The sequence below is a fragment of the Durio zibethinus genome, chromosome 28, assembly GCF_047325235.1.
Source record: "Durio zibethinus cultivar Kanyao isolate XHJ-2024 chromosome 28, ASM4732523v1, whole genome shotgun sequence".
Taxonomy (NCBI): Eukaryota; Viridiplantae; Streptophyta; class Magnoliopsida; order Malvales; family Malvaceae; genus Durio; species Durio zibethinus.
The window spans coordinates 2,450,594-2,476,449 of NC_143189.1; the positions used below are offsets into that span (position 1 = coordinate 2,450,594).

Genomic DNA, 25,856 nt, shown 5'->3' on the forward strand with positions numbered 1-25,856 from the left:
AAAATATCCAAAATAAATGCATATTTTTTTTACTGTTTTTAAAAATTTTATTTTTTAATAACAAATCAATATATAAAAATTTTATATATATTATAAATTTTAAAATTTTAAATATAATTTTAAAAAAATTAATTTATACATATATATTCATATTAAATAAATAAAATTATTATCTTTCGCACGGTTATAACCTAGTTAACTTAAAATGATATATTTAATTACATTAAAAGTGTTTCAATTTTTATTACTTCATAGTAATTATTGTATCTATTGGTAGATTTTGACGTCCTGACCGATGTAAATTTTCATGAAGTAACTCAGAAACAAAATCGGGAAACATCGGGTAGCTGTTTTGGTTCTTTGGTCAATGTCTGGAATCCTCTACAGTCTTCTGGTCCTTTTCGTTAGCCTTCCAGAGTCCAGACGTATCTCTTTGTCCTGCCTTTGCCCCTTAAATCTACACCAAACTCATCCAAATTAATTCCAGCAACACATCAAAACATTCAGAAACATAATAAGTAAGCACCGAAACCTCTAGCTTATAGGTGATATAGTTTTTCAAGTTCCATTTAAAAAAAAATTTTTTTGCTGCAAAACAATAAGAAGAAGAGCAAAAGGAAGAGGTAGAAGAAGAAAAGGAGATGGGTGTAGATTATTACAAGGTTCTGCAAGTTGACAAGAATGCAAAAGATGATGATTTGAAGAAGGCGTATAGGAAGCTTGCCATGAAGTGGCATCCTGATAAGAACCCAAATAATAAAAAAGAAGCTGAGGCCAAGTTCAAGCAAATCTCTGAAGCCTATGAGGTTAGCTTTTCTATTTTCAATTTTTTTTTTTGTTTATTGATTTTAAACTCTAAAGAAAATATGCGTTCCTTTATTTAGAATCAGCACGATCTTCATCAATGAAGTCTAGTTCTTTCTCTTTGGTTCCTGGGACTCTCATATCAAAATCAAATATTCATCATCTGTGTCTGCTAAATTCTAGTCTTAAGATTGCCCATCAATTAAAATTTTGATCTTTACGAAAACAAAATCTAGACTCATGCTAAAGGCTGACCAACTTTCATGTTTGCAGGTTCTGAGCGATCCACAGAAGAGAGCGATCTATGATCAGTATGGTGAAGAGGGGCTAAAGGGCCAAGTACCACCTCCAGATGCTGGTGGAGCGACATTTTTCCAAACTGGAGATGGTCCAAATGTGTTTAGATTCCACCCCAGAAATGCTAATGACATTTTTGCTGAGTTTTTTGGGTTTTCTAGCCCCTTTGGGGGAATGGGACGCGGTGGTGCTGGCAGTGGGATGAGAGGTGGTTCAAGGACATTTGGTGACATGTTTGGTGATGATATATTATTCAGTTCCTTTGGCGAAGGAAGACCAATGAATCAGGCTCCTCGTAAAGCTCCTCCTATTGAAAAAACGCTGCCTTGTAGCCTTGAGGAGTTATATAAAGGAACCACAAAGAAGATGAAGATTTCAAGAGAAATTGCGGATGCTAGCGGGTATGTCTCCTTTTCTATAATTTTTCTTCGAATCTCTATTTATTTTTTAGGGTTTTTCTGTTACGCATTTGCTAATTTTTATTTTCCAGCTGAATGTTTATTGATTTCGGTAGATATCTTTCAAAAGTAAAATGAAGTTCTCTTTGTAGTACAGTATATATGCTTGCAGGATTAATGCTACAAAGCTATTCATACCTGGAATGAAATATGGAAATGCATTTGTTGCTTTGTGAAAACGAGCGGACAACTTGATAATTGTTTTGTTTAAGTCTACTTTAGCCTGCAAGAGTTTGTCTTTGATCATTTTGTGCGTTTTTTGAATGACACGAGTGACACTCATTGTCTAGAAACACTCCAATCTGAGGAAGGATCCCCAGTTCCAACAGACCTAATAATACCAACTGTTTCATGGCTGCATTTTTTTGTGTTTTCTTTCTGTTTGCTGACATGGTGACCTAACAAATTTTACTGTGTTGCAGGAAGACATTGCCAGTGGATGAAATCCTGACCATTGATATCAAGCCTGGTTGGAAAAAGGGAACAAAGATTACCTTCCCTGAGAAAGGAAATGAACAACCGAATGTAGTCCCTGCAGATCTTGTTTTCATTATTGATGAGAAACCACACAGCACATTTACACGGGAGGGCAATGACCTCGTTGTCTCGCAAAAGATATCACTGGCCGAAGCATTAACAGGCTACACTGTCCATCTTACAACATTGGATGGAAGGAGCTTGACTATCCCCGTCACCAATGTGATTCATCCAAACTATGAGGAGGTTGTCCCAAGGGAAGGCATGCCAATTCCAAAGGACCCCTCGAAGAGAGGTAACCTGAGAATCAAATTCAATATTAAATTCCCAATGAGGTTAACTGCAGAGCAGAAGTCTGGAATCAAGAAGTTATTGGCACCATAAAGTGGAACACCGATCATCATTAGGAAAAATATAAGCTTAAACTTGTGAGTATCTTCTGCTCTTTCCCTTCCTGGTCAAGGCTACGTAATTTGTAATGTTTTAGTTTATGCTTTAAAGTAATGCATTTGATATCTAGAAGAATAAATGTATAATCTATTTAGCACTGCAGAGAAAGCAAAGTTGTGATGTAGAACAATTTTGACCATCATGGTCTATTTGCTATGGATGAAACTGTTGTGATTCCTCCAAAAATTTATAATCATTTATGTTGGAAAAATATGAATAACTTATACTTTATTAATAATTTTCTGCTACAAAACATGCCATTACATTTTGAAGATTCCTAAAAAGAATGTCCTCAGGTTGGCAACCTGTTGTAATCAATTTCATTTTCAGATCTACATTAATCTCTAATTTTCTAAAATTACTTAACCCTGACGGTCGAGAGGGAAGGAGCCAATCCAAGCTGGTACTTTTGTTCTTCCCCTGCCGTTATTCAGTCGCCTTTCGAAGCTGCAATTTTAAAAACATGATGCAGCTCATGCACCACCAAAATTTTTTCTAATGCGACAGTTTAATCACTATAATCTTCAGAAACTGCCGAGTCTGAGCCATCGTTATTTTCTAGTTTTATTTGTTACTTCGTCTAATGCATCACTCATCTCGAAATCGCTATCTGAATCTTCTTCTCCCAGCTGTTCAATGCCGTTATCGTCTTCATAGGCATCGTCATTTTCATCACTAGCTTCCATTGGTTCTCCATTCCACCCATTAAAGGCACCGTTAAAATCTAGCTCCCATTTTCCTTCCTCGTATCCCTCACCTTGGGCATTGTCATCGGACTCCTCTTCTGCACTGTTACTATCAGGAAGATTTACCATTTGCATCATCCTTAATTTTTCAGCCCTCCATTCTTCATCCAAGTCTCTTACAGATACTGTACTGGCCTTGGGTTTTATCACATCAGCCATACAAGCACCGTTGTATTATTAGCAGCCCTCCTTCCAGCTCTCTTACTAACTGTTCTGCGGCCACATCCAGAACTCTGACCATTTGTTCTTTGGCCCCGTTGTTTGAGATGGAGACTTAAATTATTGTTTTCTCTAGCACTTTGCTTGCCAGCATCACATTTAGAACCAGAAGCTCTCCTCTGCCACTTTCTACCAGATCCATGTTCACGACCCCCTCTTCCACGTTTATAGTTGTTGCGCCTGCTGTTACTCAGGTCAGCAAAGTTTTCTTCCTTCATAGACTCTTCTCGGTCTAGTTCTTTTAATTCAAGCTCTTTATTCTTCATGAAAAGAAAGGTTCTTGAAGGAAGCTTCTGTATATTTGACAAAAGTGACTAGATTACATTTCAAAAATTAAATGCCAAAGTCCAGCATGCTGCAATAACATGATATAGTGACCGGAGGAAAAAAATTGAGAGAAAATTAGGTGGTTAGTTAGATTCTAGGCACATTCATAAAATGCCAACCTCTGTGGAAAATACCAAGTGCATTTAACCATTTAGCCTACTGATAGGTCACATTAAAATATACCCACACGCTATGAAGGATTCAAGGAGGGGAATAGAAGGCATTGAAACACTCACTATATATACATGATGGACATATCAAGCTCCAAAAGCCTTAAAGCTACAGCCGGAGTAGTTTGGGTATCCATGGAAGCACAGAATCAGTAGAATCACTCTATGACTGAGGACAAGAACCTAATGATTCTCTGGTTGTCTCAAAGTTAAACGATAAATAATCTCTTTTTATGGCACTCTCAAGGTGAGTGATCATCTGCAACACCAATATAGTATTTGAGCGAAACCAAGATCAGAACTGTCTCTACAGAAACATTTAATCATTTGATAGGCAATGTAATATCAGTGATTAGTTAGCAACAATAGGCACATGCAAAATGGTTACAGCATCTGTTATAAGATAGCCTCGAAATGATAAAAATGCATGGAACAAGAAAAATGAGCAAAGAACTTGGCAGATTGGTTAGATAAATTTCATAAACATTACTAAAAGGCTAAATGCTAACTATCAAAAGTTAGGATTTGTCTAATTAAGGAAAATGGATATCGTAGTATATGATTACTTAGACTAATGGCAGTTGTTAGTCCCATTAACAATAAACACTAACTTCTTTATCAATTTTCCTTTATTAGGTAAATCTAAAAAAGTTAAAATCCTAAATTGATCAAAATAATATGTTAAATCCTCAAAAGAAAATTTGAGCAAAGAAAAATGAAAATTTTAATTAAATGAATCCTATTGGGGAATTTAGCCTTCTTCAATTAAATGAAAACCTTTAGGAGTTCATCTGCTGAAGAAGATGAATTCAGCTTCCTGCCCTGAATCTTTCAATGGCCTTCTGTCCAAATTGATTCAAGTGCTTCTGGCAGAACAGATACCTGCCAAAGGAAATTTTGAAACAAAAAGATAAATACATAACTCAGACAAAAAATTCCATTTTATACAGGAAATTCATTAGTGAGTTGTTGCTAGCTCACCTCAACTAGAGCACACAAGGACTTTAGCAAGCTGATTCCCAGGGGAAGAGAAGAATCAAGAATATGTTTATCCTTGTTGAACTTCTTGTTTTCTTTGCACCGATTCACATGTTCTGAGAAATTAAAACTATTGTTAATGGAGCAAAATGTCTGGTGGCAGTGACCATGGTGCATCTCCTCTGGGATATGAGAGCCAAGGCAGGTATCACAAATAGCAAATGGCTGCACACATCTCTTCTTTCCATATTTCATGGCACACAAAGTCGAGGAATTAAAACACTCTTTCCACATCCACCTTTGGAAATCTTGCTACCTCTTCAAGGCTGACTTTTTCTCATTTTCATTTCTCCCAAGCTGAATTTTAAAAGAAGGTAATGTCTTCAATGCATCATAGTTCAATCCACAGATTGAACTACCAGGACTGTCAAAACTAGCAGGAAAATCAGGACTAGAATCTATTTCAGAAGCTCCATTCTCAGTGGACCTTTCACTTCGGGCCATAGATCTGGCACATTGCAAGTTCCAGCGAACATTTTCTTTGAAGGAGGATTCAATCTTTTGCAACATTATCCATAAATGGGATTCCCTAATTCCTCGTGCACCCAAAGATGCCAAAAGAGCATCGAAGGCCTACAGAGAAATTGATTGAATACATAAGAAAAAACAACCACATGTAAGATACAAAAGTTATCATGTTTGTTCCACTATTCTAGTAATTCATCCCAACATTTATCAAGAGAGTTTTCTTTCTAATTAGTATAGCATACCTCTTCAGAATCAATCAGCCTCCAATTTCCATCATGTAATTCAACAATTATCCGGCCAGAAAAAGGATCATTTTTAGAAGCAGAAGCAACAAACTGGCAGTATCTATCATGTTTACAATCTTGACCGAGAGGTAAGGACCTGTATACATACATCTCTTCCGCTATGTAGGCAACATATGATTTGAACTGTGAACGTGATCTTTTCGAAGCATATCCATGCTGCTGAGCAGAGAAGTTATCAGGACCCATGGAGGCCTCTTGAAGTACCAAGACCCTTTCAGCAGGATAATTATAGAGGTCATTCTGATTTGTGAACATAGTAAGTGTTTTTGGTCTTCTAGAATGCCCTTCACAGCAGAATTAGGCAGTTGAGCTTCAGCCTTGATTCCTGTCAGAGAAGGAAAATCCATTTTAATAATAGTTTCTTCCTTCAGAGGACTTTTATCCAGCTGAGCCTCAGCCCACATTTGCTTTTTAAGAGAATTTGCTGCTTCTAAACGATCCTGTGAATTCATAAATCAAATTACAAAAAGGAAAATGATTAGCGCCTTTTCAATCATAGCAACAGCACAATCAGACAAAATTGTAGTTAAGGATCTACCTCAAGCACAGCGCAGATAGATCTCCCTTCATTTGCAATGCCATTTAGGGCAACAAGGGCATTAAGGCACTCCTCAACACTAAGATGAGAATACTCGCCTTCTGAAAGACCTTCAATCCATGACTCACCAGATTTGCTTTCATTGATTTCAATATTCTGTTGATCAGGATTGCCTGTTCTATTCTCCTCACCAGCAACATATTGTCCAGTGTTACTTGGACCATTGGCATCCTTCACAGTATTTGAAGGGAAAGATGGAAAATCCTTATCAAATTCACCTGGAACATTTAGTGCATCATCAGTTGAAGCATGGACTTTTTCATTCCAGAACAAGTGTTTACTTCATCTTTGGTGTAGTCAGCATATTTGTTTGCATTTGAGGGAATAGCTATATCATCAACTTCAGGATCCTTGTCAACATCACATTCGGAGTCTTCACCTCTTTCCACCTCATCTCTTTCAACTTCATCAGCATCTTCTCCACCTAAAAACCCATTTTCAAATTGCCAAATCTTTTTCCTTGCTGCTGCAAGTATGGCCTTGGCATCAGTGGGATCTTTCCTATAGGCAGTTCGTAAAAAATAAGTTGAAGGAGCTATTCTTTCAAAAAGCTTTGCATCCCTAGTCAAAGCAACTGAAATAGAAGCCTCTGGCGTCTTGCTAGTTGTAGGTCCCGAAGTCCGGATTTCTTATTGGAAACAGATAAAGTAGTAAAAGGCACGTAAAAGATACAAACTAATTTGAGACCTTATAGGAACACAATCCAAACTCCTCTGAATCTTATCTGCAAGTTCTAAAACTGTTAATCCTTTGCTTTCCTCCAGTGAAAGAACATGAAAAGCTGCAAATTTGACAGTTCCAGGCGTCAAACGATGCCTTGATCTTCTTGGAAGTAACAGACCTTTTTCTCGCATCAATGCAAATGCATTCTCAGCTGCTGAACCATTGCGTAGAGTAGAAACTACATCTTCACAATGTTTACCCTGCAGATACAGATACAATAATACACTCAGACAATGAGCCAATACCAATCAGCTATTTTAATCTGATTATACCACATCACAGAAACAAATAACTATTAAAAGATGCTAATACAAAACCTCAAATTTGTCCAACTTAAACATTTGATGATGCCCTAGCATAATCAAGTTTAGAGCAATAAGCAGGGAACTATAACCTATTATGATAAGGCAATCTATTAGCATCTCAACATATTTTGGTACATTAAGATATAACCTGACACAATACTGATAGATAATATCATTGGTCTGGAAAATAGCAATTCAAATTTATCCAAAAGAATTATTGCCAGAAATATAACAACACAGATCATCTAAGAGGCTTTCCTATTGTACCACTTATTAGTACTCTTTTATCTTCACCATCCTAACCATCAGAAGTGATTTTGTCAGGAATCAGGACATACTTATCCTAAAAAGAGGAGTTCCAACTTCCAAGCAACATATCCAGCCTTTAAAGCATTACCATTGTGGCATATATGCATGTATATACACATACACACGCACGTGCACACACTAAATATTATTATGGGAGAGAGATGTTGATCATCATCATGCAGAAGGCAAGGAGAGCCATAAAGACACAAGAACCTCATCCCTATCACCCATGTATGTCCATGGAGCACTTCGTTTCTTCAACTGAGGCCCAAAGCCTGCAGATAGTGCTAATTGCCGGAAAATTTCAGGCCATGTCAGTGGATTCAAGTGATGCTGCCAATTGCAGATGTCAAAACCCCAGGAATATGCCTAGTAAACACCAAATGCAAAGGGATTCAGCAACAATGAAAAATAAGCAACATGACAAACCTATAATACGGCTTACCCCTTCAACAATCTGAGGGTGTCCACCTTCAGGGTTGGCAGCACAGTACTGATTCATCCCTAATCCAGACGCTGGTGTTATTGCAACATCTTCAATGTCTTTTATTATTAATTTCAAAAGTACAACATGAATCTCACTCAACAACCTTGAATCCTGATATCAAAACGGTAAGAACATTACCAATAGAAATATGAATAAAAATGAAAATTAGAAAACAAGACATTCCATCAGATACTCACATAGTCATGAAAAGCGTGGACAAACTCATCAAGAGTAAAAGGCCATAGATTGAGAACATCAGCAAAAGTAATAGAAAATCTCCATGCCTGATAACGTAAACTGTGTTATCAGACCTTTTACATTTAGAAATAGAAGGCACTATATTTATAACTTACCTTAAACATTTAGGAAACAAACTCAATATAAATAGCCTAAAAAAGATCATCAGACTTGTAACTTTAAAGCATAGGAAAAACTGATGAGTATGCCATACCATGAGAACATTCCCAACATTCTCCTCTGAATCAATCCATGGTTGAATGGCAAATGGTCTTTTAATTGCACAAACTTGGGGGGAAACGAGCTTAAAGAATCTAAAACAGAAATATTAGTGTTATTATCAGCCCAAAGGTGCTAAAGAGTCAAAATAGATGACAAAAGAACATGACTCAAAAAATGAGAAATCAAAGGATTATTAAAACTAAACATAAACGTTAAGAGACATAAAACAATCCTTCTGCAAATCCAAGTGAAAGAAATATGATTAGTGCACCTAGCATCATAAGCTCCTAACCAAGAAATAATTCTAATTATTCATAAAAGGCAACATAACATTATTCCAACCAACCACATTGAGAACATTCATTATGTTAGTGGCATCCAGTATTTTCATCCTAACCAAGAAATAATTCTGATTATTCATTAAAGGGAACATAAAATTATTCCAACCAACCACATTGAAAACATTCATTATATTAGTGGCATCCAGTATTTTCATCCAAATGTTTTGAGGGCAAAAGGAAAGAAAACAAAAAAGCTCAAGAGAATCTGAAAATATATTATTTTCAACTGTGTAGCAAGTAATCTCAGAATTCTAGGGTTTTTTCTCTTATCCAAAATGCTCTCCAATCAAAGTATAAACTAAATTACAGCCACCAGACTAATTCAAATTTCAAGTGACATTTACCTCTAAACAACTCAAGATTTTGCAAACTATCATGATCAAGATGAATAATTGAGGATATCCCCTTGCTAGCAGCAGCCAACTCCATGAGTTCTAGCTGTTCATCTTCAAGAAGATCCATGGACTCTAGCAATTTTACGTGCAGTTGCCTTCTCCCTGGCAGCTCTAAGTCTCTCTTCCTCTTTCTCTCCGCAAAGCTCTTCCTTTTGTCTCTTTTTCTCAGCCTAAAAGGTAAATCCCAAAATCAAAACCAATGACTTGAAGGAAGAGAGAATTTTCATCAGTTATGATTAAGGTCATAACATTGTCCGGAAAATATTCTTACTCTTAAAGATTCTTTCTGCAAAAACTTTTGTCTTCTTTCCATTTCATGTTTTTCCTCACACTGTGATCTCTCTTCTTCCCGCTGCTTCTCACGCATCAACGTCTCTTATTCTTTCCTTTTTTCACGTTTGTACCTTTTCATTTCTTTCCTTATCCTTTCTTCACTCTGAGAAAAACAATTTTCATAATATGAGTGAAAATAGGGGATTCCCAAGGGAGCAAAATTCAAGGTCAATAAAAAAATAAAAATCAGAAAACCTTTCACCTTTTATTATCTAGTTTCTCAAGCTCTTTACAGATTCTGTTCTCATGTGCTTCAACTTCCCTCGCAATTCTATTTTCATCACTCTACGAGAAGAAAAATGATATATGAAATAGATAATACATAAAATCAGAATCATGGAAGGAAATAGACAATATAAAAAGCATATTCTACGAAGCTAGACACCTTGCGCTTCCTATTGTATTGTATATCAGCATCATTATTCAAGGTTTGCCCAGCGGAAAACATATATGAATCTTCAGATCATAAAACCGGATGGCAAAGAGACTGAGTATTTCTCCCATTTGTAAATGACTCCCTTTCTCCATGAGAATCATCAGCCACTCGAGATGATGAAGGAATAATTCCTGTCTTCTCTTGTTAAGGTAAAACATGAGCTCGAGATCCATGACCTAGGATACCATGAACCCTGGACAATGGTTCCTCTCCATGCACAAATGATGTAGCTCTACTCCTTGCACCATCGACTGGGGATTCATGAAAATGAGACTCAGTAACTTGTCCATATGCATCAGATCTAAGATTTGAATGCTCTTGAAGAAATGGATACTCATGAAAAGCCCTTGCAGTGGCCTCGGATTATTAGTACATATGATATCAATAAGTCAACCCATATAAACTATGTAATATAATTTTCATTCACATCAAAACAAGAAGAACAATTAAGCATTTTACATTTTAAATAAAGCATAACTTCTGAATAAAAAAAGGATCAAAGATAATCATCCCAACTGCATATCAATTTAAACATCCTAGACTGCTAAACCAACTACATAACAGCCAGCACAACAAAAAGACCACATTGTTGAATCAGTTAACCCGTCCCAAAGAAACACATAATGAAGGGACAACTAGCATTCTGAAAATGAAAGAGTTCAGCAATATATTGTCACTAAATTTGACGTAAAATCATTTGGAAAAACAAATGGAGAATTCATCCTACCATGGAGTCACAACTACATTAAAATATAAAGCATTCTAATTTCTAGATATACTGGCAGTTAAATGTATATGGAATTTGAGAAACCACCTTTGCTTGCCCGGCCATCATGTCCCTCATATACCTTGCTCTCATAAGGATGTCCAAACCTCTTATGGGGCTCAGGAATCGCTGTTTACAAAAGAACAAACAAATTAAAATAAAATCCATGCAATCCCACCAACAAGGCCTACTAAATAAACTACACTAAACAATCTATTAAAAACACACACTAAACAACATGTAACTTTATAATTCCATGAATAATAAAGCACAAATGTAGTTTACATTTCATGAAAATATAAATTCTATAAAACAACATAACCATCAAACATTCAAATAACAGAAAACATGTTACTTATACCTCCGAATGAATCAGGGGGCAATGAATCAAACTCCATTCCGAGCATAGGCCCATCATCCCTCAATGGCCTCCCCAATTGTGCCTCCACGCAATCAATTGCTCTCAGCTCCATTATCAACTGTTGCGATTCACAATACCTCCTCACCGTCGGCACATCCTCCATCATGCCCCGAGAAGAACTTCCCCACAACTTCCTTGAGTCCATATACGGACTGGATCCCGAACCCGTGGTCCGGCTCCGGCCCGGCCCGTAACTCATCGATTGGAGATTCAGGTGGTAACCCGGGGGCTTTTCGCGGTCTTTTTGAAGGAGTTTCCTTCTTTTCTTTCAATCTCCGGTGACAAAACCACATCTGTAACTGCCGATCTGATAATCCTGATTTCTCCGATAATCGCACTCGCGTCGCTTCCGAGGTATACGTCTCCACTAAGAAAAAAAATACGAAACATCACCGGACATTTCCAAAAAGTAAATGAAAATAAAAAAATTTTCACCAAGCTAAGAGAGAGATGAACAACATACAAGCATAGGCAATACGGAGTCTTCATCTGTCGTTTGGAATTAACGTAACCGTCATTGGAACTGCCAATGTTTTTATTTTGATTTTTTATCTGATTATTTTCTCCTTCTGAACCAGGCTCCATTGAACGAGATCCAAAATCAAATAGCAAAACTTAGGGTTTCCAAAAAAAACTCTTCTCTCGCTCTTTTCTTCTGTTTGTCTCTCTAAAAACACGAAATATCGTGGAAGTGAAGAAAGGGAAAGGATGACAATTATCATCAAAGAAGAACAATGAATTAGAAGAAAGAACAAAAAGAATTAAAAATAATAAAAACAAAACAAAAGGAAAATAGTCTTCCTTGACTCCTTATTTCTTTTCCTTCTAATCATCATAAAAAAGAATGCAAATATTTTTTTCCTAATTTAGCGATAAATAATTTATGAAATAATTATTTTACATCATCATATATCACTCTACTTCAAATTATATTATGTAATTATTTTTAAAAAAAATAACTATTTAATTAAATTATAAATATTTATTTTAATAAGTTAATACATATGATGTGTAATAATTGATTAATTTTTTTTAATAATGAGATTACAAGATATAATATGTATGAAAATAACATATGCTAACGTAAAATAATCATTTGATTTTTTTTTTCACAATTATAAAATTTTATGCATTGGTTTTAGCATTGGGTCAACAAGTTTTTAGTTGTTTGGCATGCTGCAAATATAAATTAATACTTACCAAACATCTCATACCTAAAACTCTTCAAAATCGATTGCATGCCATGACACCATGATTCCAATAATAATAAAAAATATATATATTAATAGATGGATGTATGTTCTATAAATCATGTTATATTCTTTGCATTTTAATTATGTCTTCTTTCTGATTAATTACTTGCCATTAAGATCTCCAAATGTTAAAAAAAGAGTGTACATACTATTCACATATCTTCTATTTTTGTCACATATTCTAATGAAATAAAGCTTAATTTGAGAGACAGAACAAGTGATAGTACATTATTTTCTGTCAACACAGGCTGATCCAAAATTAGCAAGAGTTTGGGCTCTGAATTAAAGAAAATTTGATGGGAAAAAAAAAATTCATAATAACTATGGATTTTAATTCAATGTCAACTTTTATGTCCATAATGAAAGACATATTATAACTTTAAATCCGTGACTTCCTCCATTTCCATGCCTCTTTTCTTCTCATGCTGCTTTCATTTGCTGCAAAAAGAAAATCCCATTTGGCATTATTTTAAATTATAATTATCATTTTTCACTTCTTGAAATATGACCGGAAAATTATTACAATAATGGCAGCTATAACAACACTAGAAGTATAAAACAGCATGTAAGATGCAACCCTCACCCTTCCTCTGCCCATGTATCTCATATTCACTAGTTAAAGAGATTAACTTAGGTGAAACAATAAAACCAAAAACCAAGGTTCTTATTTCAACATGGCCCTCATTCAAAAGTCTGTGTTGACTTGAGAATTTGCAAAGCTGGGTCAATTCAGTTTTAAATTAAAGGTCAATTATAGCAATCAGTTTAAGTAATAGTGTGTGTTTTTATCAGAGTGTTTTATTCACTTGTTTCTCTTCTTCCATATTGGCCTTGATGAAAGAGTAAACTGCCACTCCAGCAATTGCTATGATTGTTCCTATGCCTGTCTGTGTTGAAATCTTGTTTTTTGTAAGAATTAGATTATCATATATTAGGTCCAAAGATTTTATGACCAAACACAAAAAAGCAAAACAATTCTTCAAAGGAGTATAAATGTGTAAGATATAAACCTACCAAAGATCAGGATTGAAAAGCCAATGACAAACACACGTTTAAGCACATTACCAATTGCATGGGTAAGTGGTGCCACCCTCTCCAGAGCATTGGTAAGCCAACTGAATAGCAAAAAAAAAAGGTGAAAAAAGCTTCATCTGCTTAGTATAATAATGTTAAGATGCACCTGTAAAAAAATAAAACTTGTAAAAAAAAAAAACTAAAAACAATGGTACCTGAATATAGAGATGGTAAAACATTCCCACCCAAAAGAGATTGGAGATGAATTTAGTCATACCTACTTTAGTAATAGCATAATTGAATCCATGCTTTATCAGTTGAGGACCCACGAACTGCATCAGGCAGGTGGGAAAACATGGAAGACTTTAAAGGACTGTGTGCTTAATATTTTAATCCAGTTGCCCTCAGAATGATTTTTATTTACAATGTTGGCTGGGGGAATACAGACAAAGAGAGCAATGATGGAAATATATGGATAGACATTTGTACTATCCAATATCGATCTGCATATGAAAAAACAACAATTACTATAAAATGATTTATCAGGTAAAATAAAAATTCTGAGTTCGGCACAAACTGAAAAAACAGAAAGGATGTGAAGAAGAGAAGGAAAGGAAAAGCTCTGTTTGATTCTTTTGAAAAAAAAGGAGAAGGGTTTCGAAGAAAGTCACCATGGCTTTCTTGGAATAGATACTCCTGTAAGTGAATGAGATGTTGGAAATCATTGCGCTAATGAAACCCATCCAATTGAATGACAGCTCAGTTAGTGATGCCATAGATACACCGGCATTCGGTTTGCAATTAAATAACACCCAAACAGGGTGGCACTTTAACAATTCAAGTGCAATATGCTACTGTAGTAACAGAGAGCTAGAGCCCATTAAAAGAACACATTTTACACTTGAACTTATTTGTATGATCAGGTGATCAAAACAAAGAACAGAGAAATTACCAATAACAACAGAAGCAAGAGACAGCCATAGAGTAATTGGTATGGATTGTCCAAGTATGAACTGGGAAGCAGCAGCATTGAAGAAAGGCTCAAGAGCTGAAAAACAAACATGTTATGACTTTATGAGCCAGAGCAGTAGTAGCGAACTGACCTGCTGACAGAATGTTAAATGCATATATAGAATAGCATCCAGCTATATATATATATATATATATATATATATATGCGCACAAGAGAATAGATTCATGAAATGTAATCACCTTTGATTGTGTGGGTGAAAGAGACAGCAACAGCTGCAAAGGATACATTGCTAGTTACATGGCCTAGGGCATGGCATACAGCAACGGGGATCAACAACTTCAGTAGGTTTGAGTCAATAGGCTAAACATGAAAAACAAAAATTACGTGGTGCTATCAGTGCACAATAGCTGCAAAATTCCTAATGTTTTCTTTGAAAGAATTGTAACATTGAGATGGTGGGCTTAGAAGGTTCATTTACAGCCCGCTTAGGGAGGCCCACGGCCCAGCTGATCAAACAGTAAACCACCCCGACGAACAGGTGAACAACCGACACAAAACTGCGCCAAAAATGCCACGAAACTAACCATTCATGAAACCATGCCATGAAAAAACCTTTTAAAATATATAAGAAAGTCAATCACTCACTGAGGATAAGGGAAGTAATTGTAAATCTTCTTGTTGATAATGCTAAATATCACATTCAAGAAGTACCTGCAAAAAAAAAAAAAAAAAACAAAAGGACGATCTTGTAATTTCACTAGAATGAAGTGAACTTTACCGAATCTTAACTACCCTTTGACCGGTCGAACAGTTGGCAGTTAAACTTGTTGACCACTTTTGGTAATTACCACACGAAGAAGAAAAAGCCGGTAACAAGAGCGGGATAATTCTCGAAGAGGCCAACCGGAGCGATCTTTGCGTCCCTGCAATAACACCGAGTGAGTGAGTCAGAGACTGAAGGGTACACGAGTTCACCGAGTCACAAAGGAGGTAACAGACCTCACCCCGCTGAATCACCTCCCTCGGCTGGAGACGACGCGGAGGCAAAACTGGTTTCAAAGTCTCGCGCTCACTAGCTGGCCAGCTTTCTAGTACCAGGGCCGGCCTTAGCTGTCTCCCCCATATCACGTTCCCGCCTTCTCCGACGGCTCCGATCGGCTTAGCCGAAGCAAATGACACCTTAACGCTCTCACGCGAAAGTTTAGGCCTGAGCTGAGGGAAGCCAGTAATGGTGGACGCGCGTGACAACAATCGCGACTCCATTGCTCATGAGAGACAGAGAACAAGGTAGCTGGAGTGAGCTCTTAATGGAGGGAGGGAAATAACAGAATTTTCTTCTTTTTTTTTCAAATTATTAATAATTTCTATTTTAGCGGCTCTGGATTCTCAAATAATTACGTCGTTTTGATCCCCTGCAACGAGCCGCATCATAATATACTGTGTGCTCTTCTTGATCACGTAGAGTAAAGAGGAAAATCCGCGGAGATTGTTGATCAACGGTGGAGAATAAAAAAGGAATACTGAAAGAGGTGATTGGATATGCTTATGTCTAATGTAGTGGAGAGATTAATTGTGGCTGAGGATTTAGGTAGGGTAGGATATTGGGGGAGACAAATATCAGGGTTCGGGCGATTACTTATCCCAGGTGAAGGAGTGGTCTCTTCCCATGTTTTTCTAAAAAAATCCTTTATCGTCTCCGATCATTCTTTTTCTTGTGCGGTGAAAAGTGAACACTATTTGTGTTGTGTGGATTTGAAAATTTATATATTTGTATTATATAAAATATTAATAATATATATTTATATTATATTTTATATAAAATATATATATTATAATTTATATTAATATAAAAATATAAAATAAAATTTTTATTAAAATTTTAAATTATGTTATTTTTATAATTTTTATTTATATTATTTTTATATAATATTATAATATCATATTTAAAATTATCAAATTTAATCGTGATATTAATAATTTTTCGTTATAAGTGAATTTTTTGAATTGTTATGGTGATAAAAAAAAAAAAAAAAGAAGAACGAACAAATGGTCTAATATTGGACAGTTTGGGGTCTTAATAGAATTTCTTTACTAATACTTTGTGGGCTAAAAATAATGGGCCACATAGGCCTGCATCAGGCTGGTTTATGCGGGAATGCGACGGCGCAAGCCGCGAAATAGTTACTCGTCACTGATGACAAACCGCACTAGCTGCTTGATTTTCCAAATATTTTCGGATCACTTGCTTCATTTCCCGACAGCGAGTTGTAAGCAACATCTTTCTCTTAAAATCTTTCTCTTAAATATGATTTTGAAGACGGTTCTGTTTTTTTCTTTTTTTTTTTCTCTCTTAAATTTGTTGGGAATATGGTTTTGCACGCTGATTTTACAAAGGCTAAAATATTATTTATCAACATTAAAATTGCCTTCCTCTGAACACTACGTTCCACTCCATTTACCTTCTTTGAATAATTTATAAATTTAAAAAATGGGTCAGATTGCTAAAAATATAATGACAATATGTTGAGATGAGGTTAATATATGTCAGTGGATATCTCATATCAGCTATTTAAAATTAAGAGGAAACTGGTATTTTGGATAAAGGTCTCTGTTTGATTCAAATAGATTTTGATGCCATTCAATTTAATATGTTCACATAAAATAATCAGCAAAATTATAGTTGTGTTTGTAGCCATGTCGTTGAATTTTTCTTACAATAATTTTCAAAAGTATGTTAGGATATGTGGGGTTTAATCTCCTGTAATTGATTTTAGATAAGTTAAAAGTAATGGGTTTTGATTTTTTTTTTTTTTTATACAGAATCTTAGTTATTTAATAAAAAAATATGGGGCTATTTTAAGATAATGTCGCAAAAAAAAGTCAAAAAAATAAAAATAAATAAAAAAAAAGTTGATTGAATGGAAGTCAAATCGTGATTCGATTAAGCTGAAATTTTATCAACAGATTTATGATTCAAAGTTTTACATTCTGAATGGTGAAGATCGGTTTGAAGTTCTCTAAGAACAAATCTAATGTATATTTATTGAGTCACTTATTTGGTGGGATTTCTTAAATTGTCTATTTCTAATTGTTGATTACCTCTAGTTGTAACTAGAGAAGAACTTTGTATATCTATTATTGATAGTAGAGATTTTTCTGATGGTATGTGATTTTTTCTTCTATACTGGAAGGTTTTTCACGTAAATTTTGGTGTGCTTTAGTTTTCTTGCATTGTTGATTATTGATTGTTGTCTATTATTATGGGTTTATTGCAATATATTACTTTTACGTTGTGTTTATTACTTCAAGCTCAACAAGTAGTATCAAAGTGATGGTTATTTTGATATATCGATACAAAACTAGCCTAAGACAGAAGTAAATTTTGTTTGAGATTATGAAAGGTGATACAAGTTTCATGATAAAATTAATAGCATAAAACTATTCAATTTAAAAACCTGTGATGAAAGATCATTTATACTGTAAAGATTTGTATGAGCCGATATTGAGTAATTCGACTAAACCAACAAATATAAAAGATGAAAGCTAAAAGGAATTAGATAGAAAAATGCTAGCTATAATCAAAAAATTATTAATATTAACGTATTTCATCATGTAGTATAAGAGACAGATGGCCATACTATTTGAGAAAAATTAGCAGCATTTTATAAGAAAAATTAGCAGACAAGTATGAATAAAGTTATGCTTATTAAAAAGCTTACAACTTTACAGTCTAGAGAATGATGATCTATTATAAAGCACTTAAATGATTTTCAAGATATATTTAATCGGATAACTACTGTAGAGCTTAAGATGGATAATGAAATGAAGACATTGTTTTTTTTAGGTTCATTGTTAGACAGTTAAAACACTCTAATTATGACTGTTCTTAATTTAACTCATTATTATAATGTGACATTGAAGATGGTAAAGGACAATATGCTTAATAAAAAAGCAAGATAAAAAGATATAGACACTGAGAATCAAGCTTTAGCTATAAAGAATAGAGGTAAAATATCGACAGAGATCATAACTTAAAAGACTGTAGTAAATCTAAATATAGATCTAAGTTCAAAAATAAAGTAAAGTGTTTTCATTGTGGTAAAGCAGGTAATATAAAATGACATTGTAAAATCTTAAAGTAAGAGTGAAAATATGAGAAAAGCAAGAGTTCAGATGATGACAATATTATAGTAGTAAATTCAGATAGTGATTTAGTTACTTTGATTTGTACATATGATAATTGTAATCATATTGATGATCCCGACATTGAGTGGATAGTTGATATAGAAATGGCATATCATTGTGTTTCTAAGATATAGTTATTTATAACTTACAAAATAAAAGACTTTGGTTGCACCAAGATGGTAAACAATAGTATGTCACAGATTATTAGGATTGATGATATTGTTGTACAAATTTGTACAGGTTGTATATTAACTTTGAGGGATGTTAGACACATTCTGGATATGAGAATGAACTTACTTGTTATTAATGTCCTTGATAAGGAGAGATACAAAAGTCGATAAAAGAATAGACAATGAAAGTTTTTTAAAAGATTTATGATAGTTATAATGGAAAAACTATGCTGCATAATATATAAGACATGGATGTAATTGAATGGTAACCAGATAAATACTATTGAAGATGATGTTTTAACAAATTTGTGGTATAAGAGGCAAGAACACATGAGTGAGAAGGGTTACAAGTTTTGACAATGCAGTCTCTCATTTTTTTGATCAAAAGTATGTCTCTCGATTTATGTAATCGTTGTTTATTTGGTAAGTATCGTAGAGTTTTTTTTCATAAAAGTTCTCAAATAAAAGAAAATATATTAAAATTGATTTATTCTAACGTATGTGGTCTCATTAAGGTTGAGTCATTAAAGGATAACAAGTATTTTATTACTTTTATTGATGATACTTAATGTAAAATTTGAGTGTATATGTTGAAAAATAAAAGTCAGGTATTGCAGTATTTTTAAAAATTTCATGCCATGATAGAAAGGATGACAGGATTACCCTTGAAGTGTATTCAAACTGATAATGATGAGAAATACACATTCAAAGACTTTAAAGAGTACTGTTCAAAGCACGAGATAACAGAACTTGAAACATCGTAGCATAATGGTATAGCTAAAAGGATAAACTGCACCATTATAAAAAAAGTCATATGTCTATTGAGGATGATAAAATTACCAAAACCATTTTGAGATGAAGCAGTCAACACAACTTGTTATTTGTTCAACAGGTCACCATTAGTTTTTTTGGGCTTTGATATTTCAGTAATAGTGTGAATAGGAAAAAATGCTTCATACTCTCATTTAAAAGTTTTCGAATGTAAAGCATTATGCATGTGCAAAAAAATAAAGGTCAAAGCTTGATAGTAAAGCTACACAATGTGTATTTATAAGATATGATGATGAAAAATTTAGCTATAGGGTATGGGTCAAATGAAAAAAAAATAGTAAAAAATAGAGATATGGTCTTCCATGAAAAAGAAATCATAGCAAACTTTATGAAAAATGAGAAGACTACACAGGTTACTATTAATTGTGATGTTTTAACACCGATATAAATTTCATAGGAAAGAGCCACAAATGAGCAAGAAATAGAATTTAAAGATATGAATGAGTCTGTCATAATTAATGATGAGCCAGATGAAATTAGTTTTAAGTAGAATGAGCAATCATCTCCACTAGAGAGTGTTAAGTAGAAGGAGCTATCATTGGCATCAGATGGTGTAGAGTTTCAATATAGAAGATCTACTAGAGAGCACAAACTATTTATCAAGTATTCAAGTTTAAATTTTATTTTAGTTACCAATGAAAGAGAGCCAAAGAGCTTTCAAGATGTATAGGCTACTCCGAATAAAGAGCATTAGTTAAAAGCAATGAAAGAAGAGATAAAGTCATTGTAAAAAATAGTACTTATGATTTTGTTAAACTTTCAAAAGGGAAAAAACTATTGAAAAATAAATGGACGTAAGTTAAAAAATGATGGTAACAAGCTAGTGAGGTACAAAACTCAATTAGTGGTGAAAGATTTTTCTCAGAAATCAGACATCGATTTTGATAAGATCTTTTTTTCAATTATGAAAATGAATTCCATTTACGTGGTACTAGAATTAACAGCTAGTTTAATTATTAAGCTTAAGTAATTTGATGTTAAGATTGCATTCTTACATGGTGACTTGCATAAAGACATTTATATGAATTAACCCGAGGGTTTTGAAGTGAAAGAGAAAGAGCACTTAGTTTATAAACTGAAGAAAAACTTATATAGCTTAAAACAAGTTTGCGACAATGGTACAAAAAGTTTGATTTTTTTATGATAAATCATAGCTATAAAATAACAGTAGTGAATCCTTGTGTGTATATCAAAAAATTTTTGGATGGTAACTTCATTATTCTCTTATTATATGTTGATGATATATTGATTGTGAGACAAGATGTTAGTATGATTTGCAAGTTGAAAGAACAATTGTCTAAGTTCTTTGATATAAAAGACTTAGATCCAACAAAATAGATTCTTAGTATGAACATTATATAGGATAAAAAAGTTGAAAAGCTATGGTTATCATAGGAAAAGTATGTTAAAAAGGTGCATAGTAGATTTAACATGTAACATGCTAAATCAATTAGCAGTCCACTTGCTAACTATTTTCATCTTAGTAAAAAATTTTATTCGATGTCTAATAAAGAGTAACTAACTATGTCTAGTATTTCTTATTCTTCTGCAGTCGATTCTTTAATGTATCTTATAGTTTGTACACAACCTAACATTACTCATGCAATTGGTTAGTAAGCAATTTTTTTTTAATCCGAGAAAAGTTTACTGAAAAGCAGTGAAATAGATTTTTAAATATTTGAGGGGCACCTCAAAAATATACTTGAGTTATGAAGTTTCATAACCAATTCTAGAAGAGTTTACTGATGCTGACATGGCAGGTGATCTTGATGATAGAAAATCTAATTTAGGGTATTTTTTTATTTTTACAGAAAAAATTGTGTCTTGACAGTTTAAGTTATAAATGTGTGTTGCTTTGTCAACTATAGAAGCTGAGTATATTTCAGCAACCGAAACAGGTAAAAAAATGTTTTGGATGAAACATTTTTTTTCTTGAATTGAGGTTGAATCAGAAAGAGTATATGATATTTTGTGATAGCTAAAGTGCTTTAGATTTAAGTAAGAATGCCATGTATCATGCTAGAACAAAGCATATTAATGTTACATATCACTGGTTACATTCAGTGATTGAGAAACAACAGATGCTATTGAAAAAAGTTCATACTGATAAGAATGTAACAGATATGTTGACTAAGACATTTCTCAAGGAGAAACTTAAGCTCTATAGTAACTTGGCCAAAATGAGCTCATTGACCAAGGTAAGTTCCAAATGAAACTGTTATGGTGAAGAATCTCCTCCTAATGGGGCTGGAGGGGGAGATTGTTATGATATATGGGGTCTAGCCCTATGTAATTGATTTTGGACCAATCGAAAGTCATAAGCCTTAGTCTTTCTTTTTATACAGAGCCCTAGTTACTTAATAAAAAAAAATAGGGTTGTTTTAAGGTGGTATCACAAACCAAGAAAAGAAAAAAAAAAAGCTAAAAAAAATAGAAAAAAGAGAAAAAAAGGGAGAGTTTATTGAACAAAAGTCGATCCGTGATCCGATTGAGCTAAAATTTTGTCAACAAATTTATGATTCAGAGTTTTACATTATGAACGGTAAAGATCAGATTTGTAGCTCCCCAGGAACAAATCTAATGTATACTTTTTGAGTCATTTATTTAATGAGATTTCTCCAATTATCTCTGTATAGTTGTTGATTAACTCTAGTTTTAGCTAAAGAAAACTTTGTATATCCATTATTTGATAGTAAAGATTTTTTTGGTGATTCGTGATTTTTTCTTCTACACTGAAAAGTTTTTCACATAAATCTTGATGTGCTTTATTTTTCTTGTATTATTGATTGTTGATTGTTATTTTTACTTTATTATGTTTATTGCTTTAGGTCTAACCAGATATTAGTCAGGCCCTTAGCCTTGAGTTCAATAGTAATAATTTCTTCCATTTTCTAATTCACGTGATAAACATATGGAACTGCATTAGCATTCTATCCAGATAAGTTGAATGATTATACGATTCTCCTTTTTTTTATTAAATTCGTTGTTTGGCCTTCTCTTTTATCTTATGTCTGCTTCGACGCTGTATCCTTTTGATTGTATATATGTAGAGCTTGCTTTGAATAAACAGAATCAAGAAAAATCTCACACTTGGTCCTCACTGAGTAAACTAATGTATCTCAACTCTCATCCACATCCTTGTTTTTTAAATAAAAAAAACAAAAAGAATAACAAAAAATCTTTTCTGCGATCTTTCCAAGTAGCCACCCACTAATCATTCATAAGACCAAGAAAGGAGTTTCAAGTTTGTATCAAAAGAAGAGAAAATTAGAATAAAGAAAAATTTTGCCATAACAAATGCAAAGCTTCTTTTTGCTGCAAAAAGGGCAGTAACAAAAGTTGGGGCTTGGTGTGAACAGAAGAAATGTAGAATTGAAGCATAAAAGGACAACCATGACTGTGGCTCAAATGGGTTGGAGTCACCATTGCCCTTTTACTAATCTTTTGCATCTTTTATATCAACCTTATTAGAACGAATCAAAGCATATACTTCTCTCAAAGTTTGCATAAGGACTTGATATATTTTTGGTCTCTTTCAAATCTTGGCAAATGGGTCCATAAAAAAAATGATTCCCAATCTTTTAAAAAGTGTTGTGGGTTGTCATGGAGCTATTTAGAACAGTTCTTGCACTATGTGGCCCACTAAGGATTCATCTTTTAGATCAGGAATATGAAGCTCAAAGCATCTCATTGACTTCGAAGTCTTCTTATTTTGGTTTTTTATTGTTTTTAGGTGGACAACCAATTGTAGCTATATAGCTTTATCTGACAGCTTTAATTATTGGATAGGAAAACTGGGTGTAGTTGCTGCTTGATTGATAAAGAATATCAGTTCATCAGTTTTAATTTCTTATTTGTTATTACTTGAATTTATGTTCAAATTTAAAACAACTAGAGTTATTTATATATATATATATTTTTTAATTTTTGAGAAATCGAAAATCATCTCAAAATATATTTGTTTTGCTTTGTAATATACATATAAACTAGTCTTAATTCTTTTGAATTAAGATAATATTAGTAATGTCACAGCTGACATCCATTAGACAAGACAGAACCTCTGTTGAGGCTCACATGCTGGCTGGGGTCCCTATATTTCCATTTGCATTAATCGAGAATTAATCGTATCCCGTAAATCATTCAAAACCATTGTTTCATTTGGAACAATTGCTGCTTTCTCGTGGCAGCACATCAACGTGACGATAGCATTTCTCCTGTTTCTGGGTCCCCGTGACAAGCAGGTCTCAAAGTGATACTTGCTATTATTGCCCTGGTGGGTACCACTCGTCGCCGAAGATTATCGCTTTGCTATTTTTGTAAGCCATATATCTCAGATAACGCTTTGCTCCAATTCGTGAGGTCACTCGTGTGGCCAGCCCAAGACGCTCGTGAACATCAACCAGGGACCCCTGTTGACTCAACAATTGCTTTTAAGTAAACGTTCATTGGTAACCATGTGAAGAAAATTCCATTCAACGAGAAAATGACAATAAGATTTATTAATATGAAATCGCATTCCAAGGACTAGATATTTACAGCATCAGATTCAGATGTCATTTTCTTTTTCAAATGAATATGAAGCTTGCTTGCTTTTTATACATAGTTTGAGCTTACAAGTCACAAACAGACATTTCATACGAGAAAGTAGTATTGTCACTTGTGCAAGCAGGCATTCAATTGCACTTATTCTCCTTCTCCGGGATGAAAGAAACAATAACTGATTAAGTCCATTCATGTTTCACTCTTCCTTTATGGACCACATCCTCATGTTTCTTTTTCTTAAATAAATATGGAGACGTAGGATTACCCTGTATAATGTATACCTGTAGTTTTTTTTATCAGTTTTTTTTACAGATACGAAGGAGGTAGATGCAAGGAATACTGTCTCACGCGCAGAGAAAACAGTAGAGACAGCCCGCCGTTGTCCATCTTTAAAGCGTTTTTGGACCGAACAAGAACCTGACCCTGAGTCCTGACCGCATGGTTAAGGCAAGTGGCTTGATACAGGGCTTTGTGGTTTAAAAACTCGCACCCATTTCGGGGGAAAAGGTTCCAGAGAATCTGGAATCATGTGGGAATTAGGGAGCCACGAAGTTTGTCAACAGCTCTCACTGCTTTCATTTACTTTTCCTGTTTCCCCGTTCATTTTTTTTAGCCGATTTTGTAGGAAAATTTAAAATATAGTGCACACGGGAATTAATCTAAGATTTCATATACTTTACTCATTCTTTAAGTTTACTTCAAACTTATATACAGTCAAATGTTTTTACTTGACGTTGAAACAAATTAGATAGCTACTTGCTTTAAAATTTAAATTCAAACCAATAAATCTAAATGTCCAACTTATTTGAAAGCATTAAATATTAAATGTGCTGCATTCAAATATTTGAGATTTATCTTTGATTCTATTTTTCATCCTAAAAACTTAAATTATAATTATTTTTATATTTTAAATTATTAAATTAAAAATTTAACACTGTATCAGTAAATCATTCAATTTTGTTTTTCAATGTTTAACTATAATTAGTAATAATTAGTTATGAAGAGATCTCACTTGAAGATCTCATAACTTAGCAGCAGTGAAAGAAGAAATTAGAAGAAATGGTGTCACTCTGTTCAATGTTTAAATCCGTGTGGCAACAGTTTTCTCTTGCATGCTAAGCATAGGACTTTCACAGGACATATTTCCGTTTTTTTTTTTTTTTTGTGCGAAAGGATTGCTGTCTTTTTGTGTGCACTGTTCTGCTGCAGTCGTAAGAAAACAGAGCTTAAAGTCATTGTCTCGTTAATAAATTACTATTACTACTGCTACTATGCTGTTTGTCTCTCCCCCTCAAAATCTCCACCATCTTTCTGATTTTTTATCTTCATCGAGATTATTCCCTCCCTGACCTCATGATGCGATCCATTTGATGCACTTCTTGGCTTCCTCTCCCTTGTCTTAAACCCATTTGATTCTCTCATACTCTTCTTTCAAAATTACAAATTTTTGGAGTAAAAAGGTCTCAGTTTGTAATTTTTAAAAAAAAATTTAACTTCGCATTTTTTTCCTCCCTCCATAATTCTGTTTAAAACTCACCATAGACAACAACAAAAAT

The 25,856-nt window shown here is 34.0% G+C and overlaps 1 protein-coding gene and 2 pseudogenes across 3 annotated transcripts; 1 reads left to right on the forward strand and 2 right to left on the reverse strand.

Annotated features, from left to right (window-relative positions):
• The first annotated feature begins 479 nt into the window (after positions 1 to 479).
• On the forward strand, positions 480 to 2,672 carry LOC111280397 (uncharacterized). The gene is made up of 3 exons (XM_022867747.2): positions 480 to 806; positions 1,078 to 1,502; positions 1,982 to 2,672. Exons 1-3 carry the CDS (start codon positions 642 to 644, stop codon positions 2,418 to 2,420), a joined length of 1,029 nt encoding a protein of 342 aa, XP_022723482.1. The 5' UTR covers positions 480 to 641; the 3' UTR covers positions 2,421 to 2,672.
• Positions 2,661 to 12,175, reverse strand: LOC111280399 (homeobox-DDT domain protein RLT1-like; annotated as a pseudogene). The gene is made up of 19 exons (XR_016335209.1): positions 11,796 to 12,175; positions 11,273 to 11,699; positions 10,960 to 11,040; positions 10,884 to 10,885; positions 10,095 to 10,502; positions 9,905 to 9,994; positions 9,648 to 9,812; positions 9,326 to 9,546; positions 8,633 to 8,732; positions 8,379 to 8,465; positions 8,140 to 8,292; positions 7,908 to 8,063; positions 7,056 to 7,280; positions 6,298 to 6,985; positions 5,697 to 6,199; positions 4,930 to 5,559; positions 4,726 to 4,830; positions 3,966 to 4,207; positions 2,661 to 3,765 (listed from the first exon to the last, which is right to left on the reverse strand). The product of XR_016335209.1 is annotated as a homeobox-DDT domain protein RLT1-like (transcript).
• A 709-nt stretch (positions 12,176 to 12,884) lies between these two features.
• Positions 12,885 to 16,308, reverse strand: LOC111280884 (triose phosphate/phosphate translocator TPT, chloroplastic-like; annotated as a pseudogene). The gene is made up of 8 exons (XR_016335169.1): positions 15,577 to 16,308; positions 15,421 to 15,495; positions 15,218 to 15,283; positions 15,051 to 15,129; positions 14,812 to 14,932; positions 14,552 to 14,647; positions 13,600 to 14,102; positions 12,885 to 13,023 (listed from the first exon to the last, which is right to left on the reverse strand). The product of XR_016335169.1 is annotated as a triose phosphate/phosphate translocator TPT, chloroplastic-like (transcript).
• Between the last annotated feature and the right edge of the window lie 9,548 nt (positions 16,309 to 25,856).